Source organism: Diplotaxodon limnothrissa, linkage group LG12, assembly GCF_057381915.1.
Source record: "Diplotaxodon limnothrissa isolate DT_005_m linkage group LG12, D_limnothrissa_male_GT1.1, whole genome shotgun sequence".
In the NCBI taxonomy this organism is placed as follows: Eukaryota; Metazoa; Chordata; class Actinopteri; order Cichliformes; family Cichlidae; genus Diplotaxodon; species Diplotaxodon limnothrissa.
The window spans coordinates 13,281,041-13,295,173 of record NC_140607.1 but is presented as its reverse complement, the minus strand read 5'-3'; the positions used below and the strand labels follow the sequence as shown (position 1 = coordinate 13,295,173).

General features: G+C 40.3%; 1 protein-coding gene across 1 annotated transcript in view; it reads left to right on the top strand.

Moving 5' to 3' along the window:
- LOC146620939 (transmembrane protein 132C) overlaps nucleotides 1–14,133 on the top strand; it is a 192,516-nt gene that overhangs the window by 12,079 nt on the left and 166,304 nt on the right. Inside the window, exon 2 of the mRNA XM_085367141.1 lies at nucleotides 12,843–13,728. Within this exon, the coding sequence (XP_085223267.1) occupies nucleotides 12,843–13,728 (886 nt within the window). The remainder of the gene's footprint in view (nucleotides 1–12,842; nucleotides 13,729–14,133) is intronic.

Below are 14,133 nucleotides of genomic sequence, written 5' to 3'. Positions count from 1 at the left end.
ATGCCAAGGGACTCTTTACTTCCTGATAAAACCTGTGCACAGCAGCACTGCTAAATAGCATGTTTTTTTGCTGTTTTTTTTAAGTGAACCACTTAATTCATGAAGGGGAAACAGGCGTGTCAAAAAGGATGCAGTTAGACAGCCTGTTTTAGCCCTGCAAGTGCTCTAACCTCAACTGTCTTATAGATGAGCGACTCAGGAGAAGTAACCCAGAAAGTTGATAAGGAATAGGTGATAACATGCTCCTCTACTTCCAAAGAGGATGCAGCTTGTGAAATGCTGTTTATGCATTTTCTATGTCACAATGAATCACAGGTATGATATTTCTGTTTATATATATACAAATGCGTCCTGGTTAGTTCTGAGCTTAATGAGTCAGCCAGCTGTCCAAAGCCAAAGGACAAAATGTTCAGAGCACATGTTGGCTTAATGACAAATCTAAATGGCACAGAAAGGTCTCTTTAGAGAATATGGTCACATTGTAGATGACTGCCATTCTCATGCATTATTCATCACCCCAAAAGAATAGCTTGGATGAACTAGATAAGTAAAGTATGTGTAATAATTTCGAGGATTAATTGAATATGCTGAGGGGCACCTTTTGCTTTACGTTCCTTTTTTCAGTAACAGTGTTTCATAATGCTGGCTGCCTAACAATGAAAAAAACCCATAAAATAAAATAAATAACAACAACAAAAAGCGGCACTTTTGCTCAGACCATTGAGGATTAATTCAAAGCGACTTTCAGTTTTGCCTCTAGAACAACTCTGCTTCCGAGAAATGTTTGTAGAATTAAAATTATAATTAGTTTCTATTTCTCCAACACATTAGAAAGCCCACTTTTTTTTGTAGCTGGCTTAAGAGGAATCGTCTAGTCTTCCTGGATTCCTGCACACTAGCCAGGAGTGCAGACTGGGTTGATGTCAATCACTGAAATAAAGTTTAGCTTGGCAGCTCTACGGGGAGGCTTTGAAACAAAATGTACCCCGTGTTGCTGATTTCGAAATATTTCTTTAAAACAAACAGATTTTTTTTCCAGTGGTGTGAAAACCCTCTGCTTTTCCCTCTGATCTTGTCTGAAATAGAAACATTTCTCTCTCCCCCCCAGTCACTTTAATTAATGGCTTTCTTTCCCTGGTCCCAAATAGAGCAATTTGTTCATGGAGTTAGTTCCTGCTTTGACAGGTTTTAGGTTAAACTGCAGATTTAAAGCCAGTCCATCTGAGGCGGCAATAAAAGCTCTTTTGAAAAGGGAATGAGGCAGTTTGGGGTGAATGGACACTTCTTATAAAGAAAAAAAGAGAACATGGATTAACAGTTTCAGAGTTAATGCAATATAACACACTCTAGCACTGACCTTGCTGTATGTATAGTACAGCAATTTGCATACTTCACTGCATAGGAAAAAAAGTGATATTCAGAGAAATATAACAGAGGTGTAAATGAAGGAAGTGTACTTACTGCCATAATTCAATGTGTTATTTGGTTGGCTTTATCTATGACCCTCCGTATAGCTTAACATAACTTGTGCAGCACTGAGATAGGCAGAAACGAGGGACCTTGAGCAGTTGCCAGAGGTGGAAAGGCAAAGATAGAGAGTCACATGGCATCTGTGCAGAGTGGAGCATGAACCACTGCTGCAGCTGTGAGATCCTGAACTAATCAGGACAGATGATTAGTCATCACTACATTGCATACGTTTCTCTGCATTAAACACTCACAAGCCAGAATTAATATGTAGAGTAACTGTTCAGTACACACTGTCTACAAACTGTCAGATCTCTGTGACGGAGGTTGACAGCAACACTCGAACAAACAGGACAGATGGTTCAGCGCAGTCCGTGGTGCGACGTGAGATTTCTGTCTTTCAAAAGATGCACTTTGACTTAAAGTTTGCAGTTGTTTTCCCTCAGTTCACACACAGTTTAACTCTAATTGAAATGGAAACCATTGGATTTTTCTGTGCATGTATCTGTGTATTCGTTTAATTGACAGCGACGTGACGTTGAGAGCTAGGCTGTGTTTTCAGCATAGCATTAGTTCTTGGCCTCGGGATCAGTTTCAGGCAGCAATCTAAGCAGATCAGCTGATCTCAAAGCCAGCCCGCATCATTTGAGGGCTCAGCTGATATACCTTTGCTCATCCTGCCACATGGTCGGATGAACTGCTTCTGCCTCGGTGTTTTGGCCAGCACCCATGCTGGTTTTTGAAGGCAAAGTCATCATATTTGGAAGAGAGTGGAGTTAAGCATGGTTAGTTAGCTGAATTCACAAACTGTACAGGTGCAACACACAATGCTGCTAATTAATATTAAGATAAAAATGATAGATAAAAGATAAAGTAATCAAATTTCACTAAAACAGAAGCAAAACTTTCTTGGTTAGACGTCCAGTTAAGTTGCTTGAATTAGCTGAAGTGACGTCCAAGAGAAAGTAATTGGTTTTAGTATCCCAGCAGCTGGACACTTATTTTAAATCTTACTAGTGTGCAAATGAGAGCCAGTACTGTGCAAAAGTCTTGACTCACACTTCATTTCTTTATGTTTTGATAGGAAATTTGGAAGGAGATGTAGGGATTTATTGAAGCGTGCAAACATACATGGAAATACAGTAAACAAAGCAACAAAAAAAATGTTTGTTGAGTTCTAACAAGCTCAAAAGTCAGTATTTGTCATGACCACATTCCTTATTCAACACAGCCTGAAGTCTCTTAGGCAGCTTTTTTGTCATTTCTTTAGGTAGTGTTCAGGAATAGTCCTCCTGGCTTCTTGAAGGACATTCAAAGCTATTCTTTAGATGTTTCTGCTTTTTGTTCCATTCTGTTAGCATTACCTGGTTTGGTAGAAAAAAACCTGTTTTCTATATTCAAACAAATTTGGAGTGTTTCATTGTGGCTGGATTTTCTTTTAAAATAAATGCAACCTTGTCAGAAAATCTAAATGTACTACTTTTCAAGTTTGAGAGGAAGCAGTGTTGTATGAGGAGAAACCTAAACATTCAGAGACGCTAGGCTACAAAACTCTTTCAGTGAATGGATTTTGGAAGAAAACCTTCTGTCTGTACTGATTTAATTAACTTGTGGATTTTCATATCATCTTAAGGTTCCGAGCAAACACCCATTTAAAGCCCTGAGGTTTTGGCTTGAACAAATTTTAAGTATCAACAGTTCACCGTGAGATCTTTTTGAGTGGATTGTGGTTGAGCTTTAAAGTTATATTTGCTGGATTTTTAAAACTTTTTATTGCTATATCTTAACCCTGAGAGGTGAAAAGCGTGTTTTGGCTTGATTCTCACCAACTATCATTTTCCTTTTTTTTTTTTTTTTTTTTTTTAAACAGAGGCAGCCTCTCATTCCTCCCACTCATCAAAGAGGCATAGTACTTCATTTTCATACTGCAGTATCACAGACAGGCGTCAACACCCATAATCAATCACCATTGCTTGTGTGGAAAATTCCATTAATTGGCTTTTCTTTGGTCGCCTGATTTGGTGCAGTGTTAACATGATCACACTTTGAGAGGAAATTCTGCCTGGAGTAAAAAAATCACTCGGCTAATTGTGCCCAGTCCTATTTGCTGTGTAATTGCTGTATCACTTTTACCCTCGCTGTGCTATCTTCAGTTGCTGGCCAGAAAGTCTTTGTTGGATTTGTGTCCGCTTGTTTTTCTACCTCAACATTAGATGTTCCTCCCCACTCACAAAGAAGCCGACTGACTCTTCCCTGTGAGTGCCTCTGTAGTTAGCCTGATTTACGATATCGCTCCGCAATAAAGGCCCGTGTGAGGGGGAAAGATTCATTAAGGACCCCAGTTTATGTTTCGGAGAACTCCGGAGGGACCGTGGGAATACTGATTGGCACACAGATGTGCACTTGTCTCATCCCCCCAACCAAAGCCAAAAGCTCTCAGCCCCTTTCCCCTTGCACCATGTGCACTGGATTGCACAAAGGAGGTGCTGTTTGCTGCCTGCCGGATGCCTGGGATACTCAGAGTTCTTGCCACTCAAATTTGCACTCTCCTGCTGTGATAGGACTATTCCAGACGTATCAGACCTGCTCGCAGCACCTGGAGGCCCTTCTCAGCATCCTTTAATGACATCCCCACTGACCTTCCCAGCCACTAGCAGCACGACCTATTTGGGTTCATCTCTTCCATCCACAACTTTACCAAATAGGCCAGCGGGCACGGCATTGCAGTGTTTACTCTTCATCGGTCAATACTCTTTAATCCCCAAGATGAGGCTTTCTCTCATGAACTCAAAATAGCTCATCCTCCTCCCCAGTGAAGCCACAGGCCCATTACTCTTTATTAGCTCTTAGCGTCTTAAATGTGGCCATCCATTAGAGGAGTGGCAACAAACATCCCCAACTGATCAAGCTCAGTAAGCTGGCAGGACACACACGATACGCATTCGCTAATTTAAACTGACCCTTAATCAGGAATAATTATTGTGGAATGAAACAGCTTGTGTCCGAGATAAAGAAGACTCACCTGCACAGCATCGTCCCTGTGAAGATTCCCAAACTTTCCGCGGTCTCCATACCTCCCTACCCCATGTCTCTTGCTTACCAGCTCAGTAGTCTCCACAGACCTCTGCCTGAATGATTTCTTTTCTATGGAGGCTGACATGGAGTAATACCATACTGTGTCATATATTGATTCTTCTTCCAGTCCCTCTTTCTTGAATTTTGTAGCGGCTCAAAAGCATAAATCATCTGCAAATGATCCTCGAAGGAAATATTGTATTTATTATTCTTGACGCATGGTCACAAATTCAATAAGCCTTATTAATTGAACATGGTGAGAAATATGATGTGGGTAATTCAATGGGACTAGAGAGCTTTCTCTCATCCCTCATATTTAAGACTGTCCTGTTTGGCATTCAGGGCAAAGTCCAGGAATGATTCAGGGTCACAGCGAGGGTCAGGGAGAGTGTAATCTTAAGCCTCGACAACCGCTCGTTTTTGTGATGTGATTTACTGTTTTTTGTTCATTTGTTTTTTTGTGGAAAACCACATGAAGGCCACCAGCACCAGAAACCCTTTTGTATTTCACTCTTGTGTGAGGGATGATTAAAACGCAAGCACAGTAACACCAACCTCTCTGTTGCTCTATTCACTGTTGTTCAGTATTTCTGAAGCTTTCTGTCCTTGCTTCTTATTTCTTTTTCTTCTTGACATGTTTGACGAAGCCGAAATACAAGCAAGGCCAGGCATCCAGGCAGCCATTCACTGCTATGTCCACCCATATTATTACAGCCAGAAGTGGGCAGCAGGGACATGGCCTCACCTTTTCTGGTGCCCTCTATTGTGGCCCTTCATTTTCTCAGTCTCTGCGAGTGTGAAAGCTGCTCTCCGCTCCGCTACTCCTATTCCGGCTCTACATATCCTAGCATGAGCCCCAGTGGAAGGATGAGTGAGTTTGTATGAGGCGAGGTATAGGCAGGGTGCTGCTTGGCTAGTTAGAGCTCATCTGGGACCTGGTTTCTTACCTCTGCACAGCCATGCAGAGAGAAAAACCCTTTCCACTGGTCACCTTAGAAACTAGGAACGTAAGGTGACTGTAAGTGCAAGAGTGGCATCAGATAAGTGACAGCCAAAGCAACTGGAACTAAAGGTTTTTTGGAAAGCTACCACATGCCGTGTGTCGCTCACTGCCTCAGAAACTAGATTGTACAGGAAGTAGACCAGTTCAAAGATGATTAATCATTTTCCTATGAGTGAATTAAGGATTTTTGTCCAACATTAAGTTTATACCAAGCCTTGAGGATTCATTAATTGAATAAATAAATCTTCAATTTGATGGATTTTTAGTCGCATTTTGCTCAAAATTATTGCTAAAGTTTTGGTTTATTTTTTAAAATCCAGGCAGGATGAAAGAGGTTAACTAACTCGCGTACAGAGGAGGATTGTCATCACCAAAGCGATGCGTACCTAGAACCTGATCACCTACTCACGAGCAGACAAAAGGTGCTTTTATAATTTCCAATTAAAAACTCGAAGAGAAAAAAGGGATTCAGACATTAGAATTTAGAAGGCACTCTGTCTCAGCATAATGTGGGCAATCCTTTTACAATTTAATGCCACACAATGGGGAAATTTAATTATAAATGATGTGGATCATGAAGTGTGTGCTGAAATAGACATTTTTCTCAGTTGAATTATCATGATTTTTCTTTGTCTTTGCATTTTTTCCACCCACTGAAACTTGTGCGTATCTCTCTTACCCCCAACCTGGAGAAAGAAGAAAGAAAGATGATTTGCAAATTTTATGTCTTTCTGCATCAACATAACAATTCCAGGAGCGCAGTCACAGTACTGATACTCTAATAGCGAGAGCACGCTGTAATTAATGTGTGAAGCTTTTACTGTAATGTTTTACAACATTATTTCCATTCAGTTTTTTTTTTCTTCTGACCAAAAGCTGGAAAATGTGGAAATTACTCTTTCTGTGGCCTACTCACCGAGTCAGGGTTATAGTATTACTCCACTTCATGACATAAAAACCATTAAAGAAGACCTTACTGGAGTCTTCTTTTTTTAAAGGTTTATTAAAGTTCATTTGTAGTGCTTCCTGTGACTGTCACAAAATAGAGGAAGAATAATAGAAGTTTTAAAAGCTGAAGCCAAAATCCAGCGGGGGGATTAAACTTCTAAAAAATAAAAACCCTAAGATATTAATCCTGCTGTCACGTCGACACTGATTGCCTGTCCTTAATAGAGGGAGAATTGAGTTTTCTGATGCTGCTTAAGGGTTTATTTCCATCAGCAAAACTCATCAAAACAGTGAGAGAAACCAATCATTTTTTTTTAAAGTTACTTGAGAATGATTGCGCGTGATAAGCATCTTAAAATTGTAATATTGTGCAATTCTTATATTGCGTAGCGTTGAAAATAATGGTTGCACTTTATGAGCTCGGCTTGTCTGAAATGTTGATGATGAACCTCCAATTCATGGTTAGCATTTACTAGCAAGCTAAATGGTTACGCTGGTCCGTTAGAAGCGACTCTTTTAAACGAATTGATTGAATTGACGAAGTTAGCCCGACATCCTCACAATCAACATCAGTGTAGTTTGACACTTATGGACTGTTTTCATCTGTGTGACTGCAAAAGTGGACTGAGCCATTAACCTTTGAAAGGCGGCAGGCTGTTAGATACAACCAGCTCAGTTATGCAGTTGTCTTTCCAGAAAAAGTTGGCATGCTGTGCTAATAATTATGAATGATTTTTTTTTTAAATTAAAGGTTTTTTGAAGTTCCTGCTTTTGTTGGGTTCTCAGAGATTTAGCTGATAAAAAGTTTGCTAAAAGATTTCCTCTGAATTTTGAATGTGGAACGTTTACTCCACTGGAACTGCAGTACCTGCTACACTATATATTGCTGTATCAAGTCTAGCCTCTGTTGCAAAGTGGGGAAATAGTGGGTGGAAAGTTGGTGACAGAAGGAGCTGCAGCTTGGAGAGGGCCCACACAGACTCCAAAAGAATTACTTTGTTTAAAAGGCAGTGCCTTAAGCAATGTTCTCTCAGGGTCCAGATATCTGAGTCAAATCCCTGCTGCACAAAAAAACAAAGCACTACTAGAGTTTGAGTAGGGTTGTACTGTTCAATTTCTCCTCCCTGGAACAAAGGAGCGAGTGATTCATCTTAAAATAGCTTTGTATGATTTATTAATTCCGATCCATGACACAGGCTTGCTGATTCTCATTATTTTGGATTTGGGTTAGAGATTTACAGACTTTATTTGGCTTGAGGTAGAATTATTTTCCAGTTTATGAATTCATTGTCAGTTTTCAGGCACCGGTCCTAAACAAGGTTTGCATGCTTATGTTTACACAGGGTGACATAGCATAAGCACTGCAAACAGTCGTGGTTTAACAAAGATGTTACCCTACATGTGGCACGCGACTGATCTCGAGTGTTTGATGCAGATATACAAAGGTCCTAGATTTTATTTCATTTCCATAATTTTATGTCCTATTTCATCCTCTCCACCAGACTAACTAATTTAGTTAATGCAGAAGTCTTTGTTTTTAATCATACAGAAGTCTTGGTAAGCTTGCTCAGTTGTTTAAAGCTTTCTTTTTTTAACGCGTTATATCATTTTATTCAGAGGCTCTTCTACTTGTAATTTGCTTGTAATAATGATCCATCTTGTCTGGCATTACCAAGAGCAGCCTTACTGAAGATTAACTGAATCACTTAACCTTTAGTACCCTTTTCCCCAAAAGACCTGCAGTGCTATATTAAATGTAAATAAAACCAAATTCAATATTGTTCAAATGAAACCCTGTATTTAACACAAAAAAAGAACAGAGAAAATAGATCAATATTTGAAACTGGGACATTTTATTGTCATGCTTTAAAGAAAGTCGACCCTTTTTCAAATTTCTTTTTTATGTATGAGGATATAAAAAAAAAACTAAACAAACAAAAAGAACAAGCTGGTGCTTTTTTGAAATAGGTAAAGACAATCTCAGAAGAACAACACACACTTACTGCTTCCATATGATTTAAGAGGGGAAATAGCATCCAGATTCTGATAAAGGCACTTAATTAACAAGCATGATTATCTCTATCAAAGTTGAAGTTTTGACATTTTGCTGCTCTGAAGCGTTCAGGTGTGTGTTAAAACAATGCCAAGATGGAGCGACGTCAGCAGCAATTGTTGCTGCCAATCAATCTGGGAAGTGTTTTAAGGCCATTTCCAAACAATTTAAAGTCCATCATCCTACAGTGATAAAGATTATTCACAAGTGGAAAGAATTCAAGACAGCTGCCAATCTGTCCCAGGAGGGGACATCCCAGCAAATCCACCCCAAGGTCAGACTGTGCAATACTCAGAGAAACTGTCAAAAAAACCAAGAGGCTCTACATGTAAATGTTACATTTATCAGAGTGCGATTAGAAAAACACTGACCAATTATAGCTTGTTTGTAAGGGTTACAGAATGGTAAATGCCCTGTATTTATATAGCGCTTTACTAGTCCCTAAGGACCCCAAAACACTTTACATATCCAGTCATCCACCCATTCACACACTGGTGATGGTAAGCTACATTGTAGCCACAGCCACCCTGGGGCGCACTGACAGAGGCGAGGCTGCCAGACACTGGCGCCACCGGGCCCTCTGACCACCTCCAGTAGGCAACAGGTGAAGTGTCTTGCCCAAGGACACAACGTCCAAGCCGGGGCTCGAACCAGCAACCTCAACAAGGCGAACGCCCAACTCTTGAGCCACGATCACCCCACAGAAGAGAGCCCAGCAGCATGGTTTAGGCTAACAAAGCTGCATCTGATCTAACCATTAGACAATGTCCTTTGGACAGACAAGATGAAAATGGAGATGTTTGGCCATGATGTTTGGATAAAACCAATCACAGCATATCAGCATAAACACCTCATAGCAGCTGTCAGCACTGTGGTGGAGGGGTGAGGATTTGGGCTTATTTTGCAGCCACCGTACCCAGGCAGCTTGCAGTCATTGAGTTGACCGTGTAATCCTGTGTATACCAAAGTATTGTAGAGCCAAATGTGAGGCCATATGTTTGACAACTAACATTTGAGGAGATTTGAATGCTATTGTAGAAACACAATAAAGATTTCTGGCTTCTTCACCTACCTCCAAGGTGCTTAGAGAAGAGTCAAAGTCTAAAGAGGCTGAAGCTCCAGAAGAACAAGGTTATTACTTGATAAATTAGTTTTAACCAACAGTCTTGATCAGAGCCATCACCCTAATCGGACATGAGACAGAACAACGATCCCAAGCACAGCAGCAAATCTAGACCAAGATGACTGAAAAATAAAATAATTAAAGTTAGACGTCAACACAGCTGAAATGCTGTTGGAGGACTTTAAGAGAGCTGTGTATAAATGCCTGCAAACGTCACTGAGCTGAAGTAAGGTTGTAAAGAAGAGCGGACGGAGACGTCTGTATAATCATATGAGAGACTGACTGAGGCCAACGCTTCAAGTGAAGTTTCTAAATGTAGTTCTACGATTAATTGAATCATGGGGTGTACAGTCATGGCCAAGGGTAATTTTTTTTATTTATATGGCAGTAAAAGGTTTGGAAGCATATGAAATCCTTATCATTGCTCTTCACTGATAGAAGTAAAAATGTATAATTTAATTAAAAACTAAAGTGCATGAAAAACAAACACTGTCATGGCTGTGCTTTTCACTGCCTCTGCATTTTGACTTAGATTTAAGGTAATATTGTTGTTCATCTGGGCTTGTATGTAATATTTTTATTATGTCATGGAAACCCATGTTTAACAGAACCACGGCAGACCCGATGGCATTACAATGCTTTTCAGCATATTTTATTTACACTTATCACACAGTTGCTGTATACACAACTCAGTCGTCTGCAGCTCACAGCCCAACAGGACAGGACCCAGTACAGATTTTAAAGCCGGCGGGGCATGATTGCAGACCACACCCCGCCACACCACGTAAACCTTGAATCTAACAGGTATACCTTCTTTTGACTATGACTGAGTGGCTGTTGCAGAATAACATATGCTGCTATTAAGATGATGACTTTTCCAGAGAACGCTGTTCTTATTTCAGCATTCAAAAATTAAAAGGGGGTTAGGGGGACTACCTAGCTCCTAAACCTCTTAAAAGAAGAAATAATGCAAGACATGATTATAAAATGATCATTTTAAAAAAATGAAGGGAACATTTAAAATAAATAAAATAAAAATAAAATATTTTAAATAATAAAAAAATGTAAAATACTAAAATAAAAACATTTTTAAATGAAATTTAAATTTCTTGGCTGGAAATAGTTTTTTCCAGATTGTTTTTTCTTCATTCGTATATAAAAGCACACAGATGAGTCGCCTACATGTCTTTGTACCAGCAGTGAAAGCATTAAGTCACATTTCAACATGGTGCGAGGAGAGGTGCTCAATGCAGAGAGCTCTTTGCTCTCACCTTCTCTGACACATGAGGGCTCAGTCAGGAGAGTGAGAGTAATGTTGCTTCCCAGGAACCAGAGAATGAATCGGTCACTGACTGGGCTATAAAGCTTTTCTTCTGCCAGCAGTGTGATGGCACGTATACAACAACGCTTCATGCCAGCAGTTGACACAAAGCTCCTGCTTGGTCAGGAAAAACACAAATTGCCCAGTGTTGTTCTGCAGCTCAGAAATCTGTGTTTTCTGCTGTAAAGACCGAGTCTTTACAAAGTGATTCTTTAAGTGGGACCATTTCTGCATGGTTTGAGGTTTGGACACTGACTGCTTCTCTCCATCCAACGGTAGGAGAGCAACATTAAGGCCGGCAGGAGCACCGTGAAGTCCAAATCCTTGTCTGATTTGTAACCTGCTGGGACGTTTGATTTACAAGGGTGATCAGAGGAAAGAAATCCTCCAGCAGCCAGCATGAGGATGAAAGTGTACTAAGGAAGTGTAATCATGTAGCCGATTGCTCTGGAGAAGAAGGTCAAAGCACACGCTTGTTGTCATTAAAACCTTCTTTATGTGTTCTGTGAAGTTCCTCGGGTTATAAGAACAGTATTGTCAGTCTCTATGGACTTCTTGTGATTTAGAAAGCTGGTTTTAATTGTAATTATAATTACATTTTAACTGATTTTATATTGAACCTCATAGGCTATGTTATACTGATAAATGGATAATTCGATGCTGCACATTTCTAATTAAAGCGCACAGATAATGTGGGGTTTCTAGTGGTATAATTGCAGCAAAATTCAGGAATATAAATATATAAATGTAGTGCATACATTTAGAGCTTGGGGGCCAGAAGGGTATACTTATTAATTAACTGCAAAAATTCTGCCTCATTATTATTTCTCATTACTGGTTAATTGCTTCATTGTTTCAGCACTAATTCTAACATGTTGCAGAGAAAATCTCTGTCTCGATAATCTTCTCAGATGTCTAAATCTCCTTGTCCTTTTTCAGGCTTTTTAAAATACAATTACAGCACACAAGCATTTCATTCTTACAGCAATCTAAAGTCATTCCATTGCCAAATGCCAACAATACACACTATGGAGAAGACTAAGAGACTTTAAATGGCACAAAAGCTCACGCTCTGTCATACAAAAAATACGGCACTGTAAATTCAATGAAGTCATCTTTTTGTATTAATCTAAATCTGTTTTTATTCATATAAAAGATCACAGGATTCAGACCCTTTAAAACACATGAATATGAACCACCTACTAGTCTTTAGAGTCAAAATAATGACTTTGTTGAAATAAATGTGAAGATTTCTTACACCTCATTAAATGAACAGTACTCCTAGTGTCCATTTTTTCTATTAAAACTTTCCTGAGACATCCTTCCTTTATAGTCTGAAGAAAATATTTAGAGTCTTGGCTTACAGTGAGGATTTTATACGTATTAACCGTACTAAAAAAAAAAGGAAAAGAAACATGTAAGGAGGTAACTGATGTCCTTTTACAATAAATGCATTCATTCAGTGTCTGCTGCCTGTGATACATGCTCTTTGTGTCAGTCGAACAATTAACAGCTCTGACTTATTTAGTAGAAAGAAACACATCTTTTTTTAATTTACTGAAATTCACTTATTCAGCTGATTCATGTTGTCAGAAGTCAAATAACAATACTGGACTAATGAGTCGATCAAGCTTTCATTCGTTCAGAAGACCTTGAATCCTTACTTGACTTAGTGTATGTGATCTATCAGAGATATGTGTAGTTACAACACTTTTCTTGCACGTTCAAAATGCTCCTTCTAGTTTCTGTTTTGGCTTTATTTGTGTCTTTCTACATCATCTTGGTGAAATAGGTTATAAAAGCTCTTCTATTATAAGACTACACTGACTGGCTTTTCTCTTCTGTCTTTTAGTAACCGACTGTCGAGTCTTAGAGGGGTTGCAGAGATATTCCTCTATCCCCACGTACCTGCCTGTCAACTATCAGCTCCTCAATGCTGACTTGGGATTTTTCCTGAAGGAGGCCAACCAGGACTTCATGAGGAACTCTACCCTGGTGTCGCGGACCGAGCCCTTCTTCATCTACCAGGCCAGAAGTTTGCCCTCTGTGAACGCCAGCTATGGGCCCCTCTCTGTGGAGCAGCCTGTCCCCTTAGAGCTCCTGCAGAGCCCGGGGACCTTTCCTGCCTCTTCTCTTTTTACCTTTAACTGGAAGGTGCAGACCTTTATCATGAATTCCCGAATTCACTTGACCAAGCCCAAAGTCCAGGTGTTGTTCTATGTTGCAGGCAGGGACTGGGATGACTACAGTGCCATCGACAAGCTGCCCTGTGTGCACATGTTTGCTTTCCATGAAACCCAGGAGGTACGTGGTACTTGCCAGCTGAGGGGGGAGCTGGGACTGTGTGTGGCTGAGCTGGAGCCACTGGCCAGCTGGTTCAGCCCACCTAGCGTCGTGCCAGGACGCCAGAGGAATCACGAAGTGTCCGAGGGCACCCCAGTGGAGCTCTACTACGTGCTGCAGTCCACAGACGCAGGGTGCCACTCAGATGAATCCAGAAAGGACAATTTCATCCGCACAAGTCAGGAAGGGCTGTTTGGTTCCTATACTTCAACGCCTTTGAGGAGGATTGGCGGTGTGAGGCTCTACCAGAACCCCACTGAGCCACCTCTTGCTGAACACAGGCTGGATAATAACTTTATGGTCTTGGTGCCAGCCACACCCATGAGGCAGAGGGAAACTGGCTCTGCTTTTATCACTGTGTCAGCCTACTCTCCTGTGGAGATGTTTACTCTCAGGTAAGAACATATTTCTTTCTGTTGTTCAATAAAATGTCTTACTGAAGAGTTTTTCTGTCAGTCTCACATAGTGAGGTTCTGCAGCCAGTGTCTCTTGACTCCCGTGTTATCCTTTCAGTATATTCCATCTTAAAAATCTGGACATTATTCTTAAAAAACATTAATAAGGCCTGGTGTCACCTCACTGAAACACTGGAACAGCTGGAACATAGCAGAATTGGTTTTCCTTTCTCCTCGCTCCCTGCTCGTTCCATCTGTTCTTCTCGCCCTCCACAGTCACCCGTGTTGGGTTTCACTTCAATATAGCTGTTCTCCATTTTCTGTAATTTTCTTAAGTCAAAAATAAAATAATGATTGATTTCAGCTTATCAACGCCACCTGTTAACCGAGGTAAGCAGTAATTGC